We start from the raw sequence: 18,058 nt of genomic DNA on the forward strand, positions 1-18,058 counted from the left end.
GTCTAAATATTTACCCCAGAAGACTGGAGTAAAAACCAAAAAAAGGTTGTAAAGTTTCACACCAGTTTTGGCCAACAAAGGTGGAGCAGAATGCGGCATGGTGATAATTCATAACGAGCCATGGACTTTATGAATCATGTGCCTCAGACACCAACATAGCGTGAAAAACACAGATCTTAATGAATCAGGGCCTTTATTTGAAAGCGTAAACGTGGCATCAGGATCTTACCCTTTATGTCCCTATGTACAATCATGTTGCTGTGCAGGTAAGAAACTCCCTCCAGGATCTGCCGTGTGTATCTACGCGTGACGTTTTCCGTTAATGCTCCGTATGCTTTTAGCTGATCCTTTACTGATCCCTTGAAAAAAATGAAAGAACATTTGTTAAGATTTAAACACAAAAAAATACCAAGAATAGCATAAGGGCTTTTCCTATGAAAACAACCCCAAATCCAGTGGCTCCTGAGGACTCGAGCCGTCAGTGAGTTATATGGATCATGCATTACCATACTTAACCAGCCGTGGCCGGCGAGGGGGATCTGCCGGTCTATGGATTTTGGCGTCCAAAAAAAAATCAGCAATTTTCCCTGGCAAACACTTTTTGTAAGGGATGGCCTCAAACTATTCAGGTAAGAGGAGTCAAAAACAAGAGTAACAAAACTTGGCCATTTTCCTGCAAAAAAACTTGGCCATTTTCTAACACTGTGCCACCAAGGACTCATGATCGTTCCACAAGACATCGGCTCCCCAGGAACCTGTCACATGTACTGGTCGTCGATTTAGTCTGGATATATTGTGCTCTATGAATTACTGCATTGCAATGACTCTATTTACCCGGTTATCCGTGATGCTTCATTAAAAGGGCGACTATGTGATCAAGGCCATCAATTGGCCGAAACGTCTCTAGTTGTTGCATCACCTATCACCGTTATTAGATCATGACCAGAGACGCCCATCGGACTGGACTGCAGGGCATGGGAGTATAAATAAATATTTTTTTGCCCTGCAGAGCGGAATGGGGATGTCCGTACATCATAACAGAATGCTATAAAAAGGGCAGAAAGATGCTGCTCTTGCTTTATATGGGAAAAAAAATGGTGACAGGTTCCCTTTGAAAGGATTTTCAACTTTGGACAACCTTATAATTGGATCCCAAATGAGAAGATGAATATATGGAGTCCCTGTATATTAGGTTTCCTAAACAGTGTACTAATATGGCAGTGTACGTTTAATTCTCCTATAGCGCCACTACATGTACCATTACAGAGTGCCCATAAAAATTTGAGGACGGTCCATTTAAAGGGTTTACAGACTGGTTTCCTAAACAGTCAGCAGTATGTTGTAGTCTTGAATACTGTCTAGACTAATTTAGGTTTTTCAAATGCATTATTAACTGTTAACAGCTCATTTCAACCCAAGAGTATATATAAGAGTGCCTGAAAATATGTCCCACTCACCCCTGGCATATACTCCATGAAAATAGTCAGCGTCTTCTCTCCTTTGTCCCGTAAACACCCATAGTACTGTACTATTCTTTCATGGTGCAGATTCTTCAGCAGCTGGATCTCACACTCTAGTGCACTGACCTCCTGCAGAACAAGCAGAAAACACGTTCAATATTCACGGTAAAGTCATTAAAGAGTGATGGCACACGGCAGTATAGGACAGAAGCACTGACAGATGTTGGGTGTTTTAGGCCATGGTCACACAGCACAGTTTGTTCCAATGTTTAAGGTCATAGTCTGAAAATGAATTAGGCTATATACAATGCGGATTTTCCAAACTGAGATGCAGAGTTTAAATCCACAACATGAAAATTTTCTTTTCAAGTAATTTTTTATTAAACAGTTTATCTCTATATAAAAATCAGTGTGTGTGCGTATATCAAAACCAATCACGAAGCATCTTTATTTCACCAGAGCTGTTCAAAAGAAGCTAAGCTGTGATTGGTTGCTATGACCAACAGTTTTCCTTGCAACCAATCACTAAGCATCTCTCATTTCACCAGAGCTGGTTAAAAGTAGCTGAGCTGTGATTGGTTGCTATGCGCAAGTTTTCCCACTTGACAACACCTCAGCAGACACTGACATGGTGGGAGAAATCTAGCATCCCCAGGAACATAAGCTCCAGCCATCGTCTGTCCCCCAGAAAGGAGCAGTGAGTACATGACAGAAATTAATGCCCCCCCTCCCGTGTGGTATCATTAAGTGACACACATGAATGTAGGAAAGTGCACACATTAAATGTCATGTGGATTTAATATTTTCTCATAGACACTTATGCATTATTGATGTGTTACTGTGCTCGGATGCTGAGAGTTTTTTTAAAGTGCTACTTTTCCCATAATTCACCTGAATATACCCATAATAACACGTAATGCTTTTCCCATAACAACCCATTAAATATGATACTATACTGCATACAGATGCTGTACATCCATGAGCAACTCAGCCGGACAAATTACAAGTTGACAGTGCATGAAAATGTATGCGAAGGTTTCTCTACTGTACTAATGTATAAGGATTGTGCCTGTCCATTGGTGAAAAGCATGACTGATATTTATGGTGGCAGATAAGTGAGAATATCAGCCTGATCAGTAGAAAACTTGGGATCTTAGTGAACCATGTTTCTGTGCAATTTCACTATTCTACTTTTACTGGCTTTGACGGTATGATGTGGGATATTAGCGGTAGTAGTCCGGTAACTCTGGCTGACGGTATGATGTGGGATATTAGCGGTAGTAGTCCGGTAACTCTGGCTGACGGTATGATGTGGGATATTAGCGGTAGTATTCTGGTAGCCAGAGCGGGCGGGGCTATACACTCAGCTCATATATTACACACACACACACACACACACACACACACACACACACACAATCATTATAACTAACCGTAGTTAGTTACTTTGCCTGGGCAGCGCCGGGCTCTTCAGCTAGTGGATTATAAAAATGCAAAGTATACAAGAAAAGCACATAAGAGTAATAAATGGCTGACCAGGATGTCAATTTATTCTGCACTGTTTCACCATGGATCTCACCCTTTGCAATATATAATCTTCTACAAAACTGCATCAACCTTTGACAAATCGAAATAAAAAGTTTGCCTACTTAAATTTACCCATTAAGGAAAGAAGATGAAAATTTGCAGTGAGAGACCAAGATCGATATGAGAAAAAGGGTTATAATGACCTTGCTGGTTTCTGGACTGTCAGGATCAAACTGAACCTGCTTAGCTGCCAACTCCCGTCCTATGTCCACATCATAGCACAGATAGACCCGACCGAAGGCGCCCTGCCCAAGGAGCTTTCCCCGGCGCCAATTTATAGGAGCACTTGGTGCTGAAAAAGAAGATACAATACAAATAGAGAAACTGTGCAGGGGACACTAACCAGGGCTAAGACTACGGGTGTAAATCTTACATTTAGTGGGCACGTTCCTCTCTGGCACACCCAGGGTGTTCTCACTGTCTGCACTGCGAAGTCGGTTGCGAGCTTCCAGGTACTGTACAGACAGGCCCAGGTTCTCGCCATTGGTGCTTAAAGAACGACTAGATGGCACTAGGGTGAAGAGATTGCCCTGAGGGCGACGAATCCGTGGGTAGGTTCTTCGTCCTAACAGCATACAAGGCATTGAGTAAAGTAGACAGACAAGCAGTTCATTTTGTACATTTGATTTCAGAAAGCTGGTGTCAAGCGACATGACTGGCGTTACATCTACCAAAGTCAGGGGGCATGTTAAAACTCAAGTCAGATTATGGAGGAGCTCTCCATAAACTGAACCCTCAGTATCCGAATATTGGCTAGCAATGTGGCTCAGCAACTGGTTCTTAATATTATATCTTCTGTTCTAGTTCTAGGGTGGTCGGAATTTGGGAATTAGTGAAAGTTTTTATATAAAAAGGTACTTTTCAAGGAAGTTGAGCTGGAGCCTGCAATCTATTTGCTAAATGTTTCTCCTAGAAGGATGGGGAAGAACTCATCTAAATTATTATTGCATATGTTAACCGCAGCTAGGTGTATGATTGCTCTCCAACGGAAACGGACCACTCCTCCCTCTTACCAAAACTTATTAAAACAGAATGGCTGATATTTATGAAACGGAATACGTGACAGGTTTAATGAATGCAAAGGTGGACAGATTTGATGCTATCTGGGCTCCCTAGGATTATTTCTGGGCTCAAAACAATAGATAGGACATTTTTGGACTACTGTACCCCTTTTTTCTCTCGTCTTAACGTGTGCGTGTCCTGTCTTCTGTTTGTCAATTGTTAGATAAGAAATTTTAATTTAATAGGTGGATGGGGTTTGGTTTATTATAGCATCAGGCGTAAATATATAAAGTGTTTTATTAGAAACTTGAGTCTTATTGTTCTAGTTTGCGATATGTTTTGATGCCACTAGAGGGAAATATTTGCCATCAGTTAAACTTTAACCCCTTTACCCCCGAAAGGTGGTTTGCACGTTAACAAACGGACCAATTTTTACAATTCTGACCAATGTCACATATGAGGTCATAACTTGGGGAACGCTTCAAAGAATCTCACGGATTCGGACACAGTTTTTCGTGACATATTGTACTTCATGATAGTGGTAAAATTTCTTCGATAGGACTTGCATTTATTTGTGGGAAAAAAAAAAAAGATATTTTGTGAAAATTTTCCAATTTTCAAACATTGAGATCTTGTGACCTCAAATTAGAGAGTTATGTGACAAGACAGTTAATAAGCAAACATTTCCCACATGCCTACTTTACATCAGTACAATTTTTTAAACAATTTTTTTTGTTAGGACGTTATAAGGGTTAAAAGTCGACCAGCGATTTCTCATTTTTCCAACAAAATTTACAAAACCCTTGTAATTTGATATTCTAAAAACTGCACGCCTCAAGGTACTCAAAACCACATTCAAGAAGTGTATTAACCCTTCAGGTGCTTCAGAGGAATTATTGGAATGTGAAAAAAAAACAAAACACAAACGAACATTTAACTTTCCCCAGGACGTACCTCATGACAGCACGACAGAAGGAGGTAGTCCTATTAATCCTCTATTTACAGGAAACACACAAGAGGTTAAATGCCCCCCCCTTACCCCCAGTATTTTTCCTGTCCCTAGCAGGACAGGGCACACAAGAGGAGCATAGGAGCGTGATAATTACCAGGGCTCAGCAGGATCCATGGGGACTGGATCTCTTCCCTTCCTGTTGTCAAGAGGCTCTGTCACTGATATCTCACTGGGTGGGGGGTCCCTCAGCTTGTCGGTGGAGCAAGGGAGCTCCCGATGTTGCTGCTTCCCTCTCCGGAGGGTTCTTGGCTTTACGTGCATTCCAGCGTCGAACGCGTTTCAGGCCAGACTCCTTTCAAGGATGCACACTTCCGGTTCTGAGGGGCATTTCCGATCGGGGCGGCGCAGCGTGCATTCCAACCACGAACGCATGAAAGAACTATGGGGGTAATTTGAAGGCCACCTGGACAAGGTAAGACCCTTTAAAAGGGTACTCACAGAATGGGTGGTGTGCACAGTTTGAACCATGGAGGTTAATCTGTCCCGCTCAGAAGCACCAGCCGAGCAGGCCTTGGCCAGTATAAGTAACCTCATAGCGCCTGCTTTACCACATGTTAGTGGTCACTCAGTAAGAATAGAAAATGTTCCGTCTTTTGTAATAGGATAAAGGGATTCCCTTAAGATCCGGCTCCTTTTCCTGAAAAAGAATGAGGAGATGCCTGACATGTAACACCAAGTTAGCGGATTCATACACAAAGCAGTTATGTGCGGAGTGTGTTGCAAAATTCCTGAAAGAATAAGCGTCCATCTTAACGGATTAGCGGGCCATAATTATGGAATAGGTCCAGAGCACTGTTGCCAGTCTTGTGCCGCCACAGCTGGATCCAAGCACCTCCCGCCACAAGAGAGCCAGATGGGAGATGGAGGAATCCTCGGAGGAAACGTACCCATACTCGTACTACTCAAAGGAAGATGGTGAAGAAAATTTTTCCCAGAGGCCGTCAAGAGGAGAGGAAAAAGTATTTTTTCTCCTCTGAAAATACAGACGACCTATTGAAAGCGGTTAGAGTGACTATGAAAATTGTTGAAACGGAGGTCCCTCGCACAATTCAGTATGAGATGTTTGGGGGACTGAGAACGCAAAGGAATAGAGTGTTCCTGGTCATCCAGCACATTAGAGCTATAATCCTGGAAGAAAGGGAAGATACAGAAAAGGGCCTGATCATCCCTCAGGACCAGAGTGGCATAGAAGAGGAGGAAAAGGCCAGGAGATTCCGTTCCTTTCATAGGCCCTTGCAGTCCCCTAGGCAGGACTATAAGGGGAAGGGAAAATCAGGCAGGTGGAGTTACTCCAAGGAAGGTAAGGGTAGATCCACCCAGTTCTCCTCCAGCTCACATAGGTCTTGACGCCAGGAAGGTGGGGGGGGGGGGGGGGGGTTTGAGAGTTTTTCCAGGGAGAATGGGGGAACCATAACGGACAACCAGTGGATTCTGCGGACCATAGGGGGAAGGTTACAGGATAGACTTCCATCTCCCACCACCAAACACCAGTCCCTCTCCGCGCATAACAGGCTCTGGACAGATGCTAGGAACCTCTTAGAGTTGGGGGCAGTCGAGCCAGTACCCATTTTAGTGATAGGCCAGGGCCACTACTCTTCCCTGTTCTCCATAAAAAAGCCTTTCGGCAAATATCGGGACATCATAAATCTAAAGCCTCTAAATCAGTGGGTCAGGTACAAAAGATTCAAAATGGAAACAATGAAATCAAGCATCCAGGTATGAGAGACAACGCCATGTGCACTTTATATCTGATAGATGCATACTACCACGTGCCAATTCACTCAGACCACCGTCAATATCTGAAGTTCGCTTTAGACCATCAGGGTTTGGGCCACCATTTCCAGTTTAAATGCCTTCCATTTGGCCTATCCTCAGCCCCTCGCATCTTTACGAAGATAACGATGGAGATGGCAGCTTTTCTGAGGAGGCAAAGGGATTATCGTGATCCCCTACTTGGAGACATCCTGTTGGTAGCAGACTCGGACATCCTCCTAAATCAACAACTGGCCCAGACTATCAACATTCTAGAGGGCCTGGGTTAGCAAGTGAACTGGGAGAAATACAACCTACGTCTAGGGACCCAGAAGTTGTTTTTAGGAATCCTCCTCGATTCCCATCGCAGGATGTCTTTCACTGCCCCGCGTGAAACAGGAAGAAATCAGAAACAGGATCCGGGCGATGCAGAAGAGGACAATCTCCATCAGATACGCCATGAGGATCCTAGGCCTGATGACATCCTACATTCCAAGCGTACGTTGGAGTCAGGCTCATTCAAGATGGCTTCAGGGTTCGGTCCTTACATCCTAGAACAAGCATCACTCGGGCCTGGACAGAAAGATGAGAATGCCTGCCAGTCTGAGGAATTCCATGTTATGGTGGACATCCAGGAACAATCTCGGAAGAGAAGTGCCAAGGATCCTTTCTCCCTGCGTCCGTATTTCCACCGATGCAAGTGTGAAGGGATGTGGCGCAGAGGTGGCTGGTCGTTTCCTGCAAGGTACATGGTCCACGGAAGACCAGAGAAGATCATCCAATTACAGAAAGCTAAAGGCAGTATGGGAGACTCTTCAACGTTGTCAGGATACGGTCAGAGATAGTCATGTGAAAGTGCTGTCGGACAACATCACAGCAGTTTCCTTTCTGCGGCGCCAGGAGGTCCAAGGAGCCAGCTCCTACAGACCTTAGCAGAAAGTATATTTCGGTAGGCAGAAAGGAACGTGTGGTGCACTTGAAGGGCTTTGAGAACATAACAGCGGATTTTATCAGCAGAGAAAAGCTTTGGTCCTCCAAGTGGGAACTGAACCCGAAAGTATTCCACCAGTTGACCCGGAGATGGGGAACACCGCGTATAGACATGTTTCCGACCCGGAAGAATGCGAAGGTGGCAAGATTCTTCTACATGAATCCAGGGGACAACCCAGAAGGTATAGGTCTTCTGTATGCATTTCCCCTCATACCAAGGGTCTGAGGAAAATCAGAGAAGAACGGGCCACAGTGATATTGGTAGCTCCCTACTGGCCCAAGAAGAGTTGGTTTCCAGTCGAGTTGAGTGACATTCATCCACTCAATGCCAACTTTTATTCCCCATTGACTTGCATTGGGGTCGGGTTTCGGACGAAACTCCGACTTTTTTTGCCCTAGTCGGACCAGTTTCATCTGAAACAAATTTTGTTTCATAAAACCCGATCCGACCAAAGTCGCTCAACTCTAGTTTCCAGTATTACACCACATGGCTTTGGAAGAGCCGGTTCCCCTTCCTGACAGACGCGACCTGCTGTCCCAGGGTCCCCTTTGGCACCAAGACCCTCGTCTTCTGAGCCGGACGGCCTGGATCCTGAGCGGAAAATCCTAAGCACCAGTGGGTTATCAGACAAGGTGATAACTACCATGCAGGCGAGTAGGAAACCAGTGACGTCAGTGATCTATTCCAAAATATGGAAGAGAGGTTCTGTTCTTATGTCGGGGAATCTACTTTGAGCGCAGTGCGCAGCCCGCCCAGACATTCCCAGAATATTAGACTTTCTCCAGAGAGGATTTGAGATGGGCCTGAGGCCTACTAAATATGATAAGAGGTACAAGTCTCTGCCCTTAGCGCCTTTATGGACTTACATTTAGTGGACCACCCTTGGGTGGCAAGGTTCTCTCGAGCAATTACCAGGTTAAGACCCACAGTCAGAGAGACCGTTCCACCCTGGGACCTAAACCTTGTGTTAGGTATGTTGTACAGATCTTCCTTTGAGCCCCAGGAAGAATCCAGCATCAATTTTCTCTCTATGAAAACGGCATTCCTGGTGGCAGTCACCTCGGAGGAACGTTTGGGTGAATTACAGGCACTGTTAGTTAGGGATCCCTATTTGCAGGTCCTAGAGGATCGGTTAATATTTAGGCTTGACCCATCCTTTTTGCCAAAGGTAGTGTCAGAGACAAATTTGAGCCAAGATATCGTTCTTCCCTCTTTTTGTCATCTCCCAAAGAATGAGAAAGAGGCCGTTTCACACACTAGACGTGAGACGGGCAGTGATGAGCTATGTAGCTACTTTGAGGCAGGACTCAAATCTATTCATACAATATGCAGGAAGGAATAACAGTAAAAATGCCTTGAAATTAACTTGGTCTAGGTGTATCACGTGAATCATAGCACTAGCATACGAGCTGGAGAAAAAAAGATCCCCGCTTAAAATTAAAACCCACTCCACAAGGGCAATTTCTGTATCCTGGGCCGAAAGATCAGGGGCTTCCTGCAACTCTAATATAACGACCTTTTTGTAAACATTACAAGTCAGATGTGATGTCAGGTCAACAATTGGCTTACAGACGAAAGGTCCTACAGGCAGTGATCCCACCCTAGATTGCCATTTGGCATTTCTCCTGTCGTGTGGTCATGAGGGATGTCTTGGGGAAAATACAAATCAGACCTACCGGTAATTGAATTTTCAGGAGTCCATCATGACAGCACCATTACATTTCCTCCCCTGAATTCTGAAACTGATGTGAGTTTAACATTTGTATGTAAAAATTCAATAAAATAAGAGTCGCATCCATCCTGATGTAGTGATTGGTAAAATACACTGGGGATGAGACAAAAGTGGGGGGAGGCTTTTAACCTCTTGTGTGTCTCCTGTACCTAGAGGATAAATAGAACTACCTCCTCCTGTCGTGCTGTCATGATGGACTCCTGGAAATTGTATTTTTTTTTTTTTTTTCACAAAAAAATTCTACTTTAGAACATAATTTGTTTTATTTTTGCAAGGGTAACAGGAAAAACTGGACCCCAAAAGTTGTTGTGCAATTTTTCCTAAGCATGCCGATACCCCAAAAGTGGGGGAAAACTACTGTTTGGGAGCATGGCAAGGCTCAGCAGGAAAGGAGCGTCACTTGACTTTTTGAAAGCAACATTTTCTGGAATCACTAAGCGAACGCCATGTCCCATTTAGAGAACCCCTGATGTGGGGGGGTTCCCACTGTTAAGGCACAAGTGACACCATTTTGGAAACTAGACCCCTCAAGGAATGCATTTAGATGTGTGGTGAGCACCTTGAACCCCCAGGTGCTTTTCAAAGTTTATAATGTTGAGCCATGAAAATAAAAAAATCACATTTTCCCCACAAAAATGTTATTTTAGATGCAATTTTTATTTTCACAATGGTAACAGGAGAAATTGTACCATACAATTTGCTGTGTAATTTCTCCCGAGTACATCGGTACCCCATATGTGGGGGAAAACTACTTTTGAGGCACAGCGCAAAGTTCAGAAAAGAAGAAGCGCCATATAGTTCAGATTTTGCTGGAATGGTCAGAGGGTGCCATGTCACATTGGCAGAGCCCCTGAGGTGCCAGAACAACAGAACCTCCCGCATGTGTGTACTCATTTTAAATAAAAATACATTTTACAAATGACACTTCCAATTAATTAATCTAGGGACACCACATATGCCTCACAGGATTTTATACTGTTGAGCAGTAAAGAATAAATTACATTTTTAACCACTAAAATGTTTTAACCAAGCTTTTAATTTTTCAAAGTGCGAATAAACTTTTTTTTTTTTTTTTTTTTACAAAAAACAGATCCATTTTTTTCCTGAGTGCGCTAATACCCTACATGTAACCGGGAAATACTTTTTGAGTTGCAGTGCTAAGCTCAAAAGGGAAGGAGTGCCATAATATAGTGCAGATTTTACTGTTATGGTTTGCAAGTGCCATGACTGACTGGGAGAGCCTGAGAGGTGACAGAACAGCATAACTGGTTACACTTTACAAACTACACGTCTCAACGAATTCATCTAGGGTTGCACTGATCATATTGACACCACGGATGTGTCACAGAATTTTATACCATTGGGCAGTTAAAAAAAATATAATTACATTTTTACCACCCAAATTTTGTTTTAGCCCCAGATTTTACATTTTCACACAAGAAGTGGGTACAAATGGCACCATAATTTGTCCCACAATTTCTACTGAACGTGGCTATACCCCATATATGGTTGTACAGTACTGCTTAGCCATACGGAGAGACTCGTGAGGAACGGAGAGCTATTTGCTTCCTGGAGCGCAGATGTTCCTAGAACAGCATGCAGACTCCATATACAGAGCCCTTAAATGCTAGAAGAACAGACCCCCCCCCCCCAAAGTGACCCCATTTTGGAAATTACACCCCTTTGGGAATTTATCTACAGGTGCAATGACTATTTTTACTCCATGGGCATTTTCCAGAAACAGGCAGCAATGAATGTTGCCGAGTGAAAACTGCAAATTGCCGTTGTAGTGACCAGTACGTTATGCCCAGCTCATGCTTCTGGAGACACGCATTCGTAAATCAGGCGGGCTCTCATTGCTACAGAAATGCCAAAAATGTGGACGGTATATGTGGTTAGGCAAACTGGGGCTCAGAAGGGAGGGGGCATTTGGGGTTGGGAGCGGAGAATTTGCTGAATTTCTCTTGGTGGGTGAGGAGCCATTTCACTTTTCCAGAGCCTTTGGGCTACCAGTAATGTGGAAGCCCCTATATTTCCATTAACAGATGACGGACCTGAGTGGGGACTTGCTTTTTTTGTGAATTCAGTTGAAGCTTTTATTAGGAACATTTTACATAACATTTAGGATCACCTTTATCCTGCACTCTACAATGAGCACTTATATCGGGGTTTTCATCTAAATCTGAGTGACGCGATTCAGATGAAACCCCCGAGATCTCCATCCACTATAATGAAACAGCAGAGTTACTCTGGACTCCATCTGGCCTCTGTTCAGCATTGTCCTAAAAAACGCCCCCAAAAAAACCAGAGATCAAAGGTCAGACAGCGTCAACAGTGCCTTCATGTCCCTCATTATAGGGAATCTTCCAAAGGGGGTTCCGTCTGAATCACATATTTCAGAGATTTACATGGAAACCTCAATGTAGGGACTTCGCACAAGTTAAATGTGAGCCGAGCCTTACTGTGCTCTTTGGGAGGCAGCATGAACAAATCAACAGCAGGTAAAGAATTGGTTTATTTTTAAGACGTGCCACATGCGGTGTAAGTGATTAGGCAACTTTATTCTTTGGGTTTGTGCGATTACAACGATCCCAGATTTATATCAGGTTTTTATGTTTGGCTGTTGTCACACAATAAGACACTTTTTTGCAAAAACTGGTTTTTGCATTGCCATGTTTTGGGAGTTATAATTTCGGCTGACAGTGTGACTTGTTTTGTGCGGGACGAGTTGACATGTTTTTATTGGTACCATTTTTGGGCAGATGACATTTTTTGATTGCTTTCTATTCCGATTTTTGTGAGGCAGAATGAACAAAAAACATGTCATTGCGCGTGTGGTAACATTCATAATGCAGCTTTAGTCTTTAGGTTAGTACGATTACAGCGATAACACATTTATATAGTTTTTTTATGCTTGGCGCTTTTACACAATTAAACTTATTTTATAGGAAAAAAATATATTTTTGCATCTCTTTATTCTGAGAGCTAGAACTTTTTTATTTTTCGACTGAGAGCTGTACGACGGCATGGGACAATCATTTTTTGCAGGCTAATCACTCCTGCATCCCCTATGCTATGCAAGCTGTCAGCGTTGCACTGACAGGCAAACTTGCTTGATCTGAGCATGATCAAGGAACTTTGCTAGGTCTGGTGAACCGGATGTCATTATGACATCAGGTCACCATGGCAACGACTGGGACCTCACAATGACGTCGCCGGGTCTCCAATCTAAGGGCAGAGGGGCTTTCTTTCCTCTGCCTGCTCCTGAAATGCTGCGATAGAGTTCGATCGCCAGCATTTAGGGTGTTATAGTAGCGGAATCGGTGTGGGACCGCTCCTGGCTCTGAGTGCTGGGTGTCAGCTGTCAGAATCAGCTGACACCCGGCAGGAATCACACGTCGTCTATGAGCGCAAAATCGCCGGGAAGTATCCATATGTTTATGGTCGTTAAGTACCAGTACCAAGCAACCAGAACATATGGATATGTCTAAGGTCGGAAAGGGGTTAAAACAGGATTTTTGGGTTGCTTACCGTAAAATCTGTTTCTCGGAGCCTTCATTGGGGACACAGAGACCTTGGGTGTATGCTGCTGCCACTAGGAGGCTGACACTATGCACAAAAAAAGATAGCTCCTCCTCCGCAGTGTACACCCCACCGACCGGCAGAGAATTCCTCAGTTAGTGAGAAAGCAGTAGAAGTAACATTATAGGTTGACAACATAAACAACTCAACTGTAACCATTCAACCAAAGTAAGAACAGGAGCTGTAAAACATGGGAGGGTGCTGTGTCCCCCAATGAAGGCTCCGAGAAACAGATTTTACGGTAAGCAACCCAAAAATCCTGTTTTCTCGTTCGCCTTATTGGGGGACACAGAGACCTTGGGACGTCCCAAAGCAGTCCCTGGGGTGGGAAACAAACTTCCATCAGGCCAGCGGACTCATCACCGCGGCCTGCAGAATCCGTCTACCTAGGCTGGCGTCCGCCGAAGCGTAGGTGTGGACTCTGTAGAATTTCACAAACGTGTGAACCGATGACCATGTTGCAGCTTTGCAAAGCTGCAGTGCGGAAGCTCTGTGGCGCACCGCCCAGGAGGCACCCACTGCTCGAGTAGAGTGGGCCCTGATACCCGGAGGGGCTCCGCGACGCTTAACACGGTAGGCTTCCAGGATAGCCGATCTGATCCAGCGACCAATGGTGGCTTTTGACGCCGGGTGACCTTTCCGCGCTCCATCAGGGATAATGAAAAGAGACTGTCTTTCGCAAGGAAGTCGTCCTAGACAGATAGACTCTTACCGCCCTAACCAGGTCCAGCTTGTTCAAGGACCGCTCTTGGGGATGAGTTGGATTCGGACAAAAGGACGGGAGCACGATATCCTCGTTGAGGTGAAACGAGGACACCACCTTCGGAAGGAACGAGGGCGGAGGCCGCAGAACTACCTTATCCTGGTGGAGAACCAGAAAGGGAGAGCGGCACGAAAGAGCTGCCAATTCCGACACGCGCCGGACGGAGGTGATGGCCACCAGAAAGGCTACCTTCCAAGAAAGGAGAGAAAGGGAAATATCCCTGAGGGGTTCAAAGGGCGGACCTTGCAGAACCTCAAGAACCAGATTAAGATCCCATGGATCCACGGGCGCCCGGTACGGCGGGACCGTGTGAGCCACGCCCTGAAGAAAGGTCTTAACCTGAGGACGGGAAGCCAACGTTTTCTGAAACAGAATGGACAGCGCCGAAACTTGACCCTTCAGGGAACTGAGGGCAAGCCCCGCATCCAATCCTGCCTGAAGAAACGCTAGGACTGAAGGGAGCGAAAAGGACATGGGCGCGACGTCATTGGTCTCACACCAAGTGAAATAGGCCTTCCAAGTACGGTAGTAAATCTTGGAAGATGATGGCTTTCTGGCTCGGATCATGGTCTGAATTACGTGGTCGGAAAATCCTGCTCGTTTCAGAACCTCGGTCTCAACAGCCACGCCGTTAAATTGAGCGGCCAAGAATTGGGGTGGCAAATCGGACCCTGAGACAGCAGATCTGTTCTGTCTGGAAGCTTCCAGGGGGCGTCCGCGAGAAGGTTGACAATGTCCGCGAACCAAGACCTTCTGGGCCAATTCGGGGCGATGAGAATGACCGGAAGTCCTTCTGCCTTGATCTTCTTCAACAGCTTGGGAAGAAGAGGCAGAGGAGGGAACAGGTAGGGAAGTTCGAACTGGGACCAAGGAACGGCCAGGGCGTCGGCGCCCACTGCCAGAGGGTCCCGAGACCTGGACACGAATTGTGGGACTTTCCTGTTGAGGCGAGACGACATGAGGTCTACAACCGGGGTTCCCCACCGAAGGCAGAGCAGATGAAACACTTCCGGATGTAGGGACCATTCTCCCGCCGCGAGACCCTCGCGGCTGAGAAAATCGGCGGCCCAGTTGTCTACGCCGGGAATGTGAACCGCGGAAATTGTCGGGACGGAAATCTCCGCCCAACGAAGAATCTTTGACACCTCCGCCAGGGCTGAAACACTCCGTGTTCCCCCTTGGCGGTTGACATATGCCACCGCTGTGGCGTTGTCTGTCTGAATCCGTACCGGCAGTCCCTTGAGGAGCCTTTCCCAGTGGACCAGAGCAAGATGGATCGCTCGAATCTCCAGAACGTTGATCGGTAGCGCTGATTCCCGATCCGACCATCGACCCTGAACAGTGTGGTTGCGGAACACAGCACCCCAGCGGAGGAGACTGGCATCTGTGGTTACTATCTGCCAGTGAATGGGAAGGAAGGATCGACCCGATAGAATGAGAGGTGACGACAACCACCAGTTGAGAGACCGCTTGATCCGGTAAGAAAGATGGACAGGGCGATCCAGGGACCGAGGCGACCTGTTTCACTTCGACAGAATGGCCTGCTGGAGAGGCCTGGCGTGAAATTGGGCAAAGGGAACTGCCTCTATCGCCGCGACCATCTTTCCCAGGACCCTCATGGCTGTACGGAGGGATGGGAATCGCGAGGTCTGCAGCGATCGTACTTCCTGCTGCAGAGAGAGAATCTTTTCTTGTGGGAGAAAGACCCTTGACTGACGAGTGTCGAACAGAAGACCTAGAAAGACCAGGCGTTGGGTAGGAACCAGACAGGACTTTTTCCTGTTGACGATCCACCCGAAATTGGAAAGAGTGTCCAGGACGATTGACAAACTTTGGTGAGCCTGTTGGAATGAGGGAGCCTTGATCAGAATATCGTCTAGGTACGGGAAAAGAACGAGGCCTCTGACTCTCAACAAAGCCATCAACGCAGCCATGATCTTCGTGAAGACTCTGGGAGCGGTGGCAAGACCGAAGGGCAGTGCGACAAACTGGTAGTGGTGCTGTCGAATCGCAAAGCGCAGGAACTTCTGATGTCCGGAGAAAATTGGAACATGTAAATAGGCATCTTGGATGTCTATTGAGCACATGAATTCCTGCTCCTCCATGGAGGCGATGACCGAGCGAAGCGACTCCATGCGGAAGTGGCGAAGGCGGACCCTCTTGTTGAGCAGCTTGAGATCCAAGATGGGTCGAACTGCGCCGTCTTTTTTCGGCACTACAAACAGGTTCGAGTAGAACCCCGTGAAGCGCTCCGATTCGGGAACGGGCACAATCACCCCGGAACTGAGGAGAGCGGCGATAGCTGTAGAGAACCCCGGGATCAAGGCTGGATCCTTTGGAGGCCGGGATTCGAAGAAACGATCACGTGGGAGAGAGACGAACTCTATCTTGTATCGTGAGGATACGACCTCCCTGACCCAGGCGTCCTCCACGGCGGCCAGCCAAACGTCCCTGAAGGAAAGAAGTCGACCTCCCAATTGGAAAGGCCCCTCGCGTGCCCGATGATAGTCATGCTGAAGTAGACCGTCCAGATCTAGACGGTCTGCTCTGGGAGGAGTGGGGTCGCCAGGAAGGAGTGGGTTTGAAGGAAACTTTCCTTCTCTCCTGGCGAGCCTGCGGTCTCTGTTGGCTGGAGGAGTTGTCCGCCGTATTGAAACGGCGGAAAGTCCGAAAGGGTCGAAACTGACGCCTTAGTGGGGGTCTGCGAGGCTTGGACTGAGGGAGGAGTGAACTCGTGCCTCCGGTGGCGTCCTTAATAATCTGGTCCAATTGGGACCCAAAGAGGCGCACCCCCTGAAAAGGCAGGTTAGTGAGGGACTTTTTAGAAGACAAGTCCGCTTGCCATGCCTTTAGCCAAAGTGTACGTCGAATTGCAATAACGTTGCTTGACGCCTGAACTGCACAGGATGCAGCATCCAAGGAAGCGGAGAGAAGATAGTCCCCAGCATGGGAGATCTGATTGGCGAGATTGGCCAAATGCTCCGGTTGCGCCTTATCTAAGATGCCCTGCCGAAGGTCGTCTGCCCACGTGGCTATGGTCTTTGCTGTCCAGGATGAAGCAAAGATTGGACACACCGCCGCTGAAGCCGCTTCAAAGGCAGACTTCGCCAGGGATTCTATAATCCTGTCATTAGAATCCTTTAGGGACGCCACGCCTGAAAGCGGGAGAACCGTGTTATTGGATAGCCTGGACACGGGTGGATCGACCGAGGGAGAGGCCGACCAGTTGTCCGTGAGCTCCTTAGCAAATGGGTAGAGTATGCCGAGACGTTTTCCTCTTTGAAAGCGTCTGGTCGGATCCTCTCTTTCCTTGGTAAAAATTTTCCCAAACTGGGAATGGAAAGGAAAAACCCTGGAGGGAGTTTCTGCCCGTCTGAACGAAACCTCTTGATCTGAGGATTTCGCAGGGGAGTCAGCAATATCGAAGGTATGATGGATCGCAGCAATGAGGTCCTGCACTGTGACCTTCATGCTTGCATCCTGGTCTGAATCCAGCTCTAAAATCCCCTCAAATGACCTGTCCGAAAGCGCTTCCCCTGACTCGGGAGAGGAGGCCCGAGAGGGAGACTGGTGAGAAGGGCTATGCGGTGAGATGGGACTAGGAGAGGATTCCGGATGGGAATCTTGCCTGGGTCTTTTGCGACTACCGCTGGCTGATTCAGATGGAACAATTTGGGACCTGCTTGGCCCTGCTGAAGAGTCCAGGGGCAACTTATCAAGAACGGCCACCAGGGACTGAGACACCTTGGTGAGGTCTGCCACTGATTGAGATAGCGAGGAGGCCCAGCCAGGCATGGGGGGCTCACTCTCACCTGGGGCCGCAGATGGCTCCTGGACGGCGTCAGGCTGAATTGGATTGCTACAATCCAGGCAGAGGGGAGTGGACTGGCCTGAGGGAAGTTTGCGATTGCACGAAGAACATGCAAAGTACTTGACTAAAGTGCAGGGGGGGGCGGTAGAGCGGGTACGATCAGACTTAGACATAGTGAAAAGCTGAGGTAATGCCGGAAGGTTGGGGGACAGAGGGCGGAGAAGGGTCAGTCTGCAGTGCAGAGCTACTCACGGTCCGGTGTCCCCAGAAGCGATGCTCTGCGACCTGTCAGTGGATGCAGGTCAGAGCGAAATCCGGCCGACAGACCTCTTGAAAAAAAAAAAAAAAAAAAAAAACAGCTGGAGA

General features: G+C 46.7%; 1 protein-coding gene across 1 annotated transcript in view; it reads right to left on the bottom strand.

Moving 5' to 3' along the window:
• The window catches only part of MAP3K3 (mitogen-activated protein kinase kinase kinase 3), a 53,606-nt gene that overhangs the window by 17,806 nt on the left and 17,742 nt on the right, over positions 1–18,058 (bottom strand). The window contains exons 11-14 of the mRNA XM_073582410.1: positions 3,421–3,612; positions 3,191–3,339; positions 1,458–1,589; positions 230–359 (exon numbers count right to left, since the gene is read on the bottom strand). Coding sequence (XP_073438511.1) covers positions 230–359; positions 1,458–1,589; positions 3,191–3,339; positions 3,421–3,612 — 603 coding nt within the window. The remainder of the gene's footprint in view (positions 1–229; positions 360–1,457; positions 1,590–3,190; positions 3,340–3,420; positions 3,613–18,058) is intronic.

This window comes from Dendrobates tinctorius, unplaced genomic scaffold (genome assembly GCF_039654945.1).
Source record: "Dendrobates tinctorius isolate UK_male_01 unplaced genomic scaffold, ASM3965494v1 ptg000071l, whole genome shotgun sequence".
NCBI classification, from domain to species: Eukaryota; Metazoa; Chordata; class Amphibia; order Anura; family Dendrobatidae; genus Dendrobates; species Dendrobates tinctorius.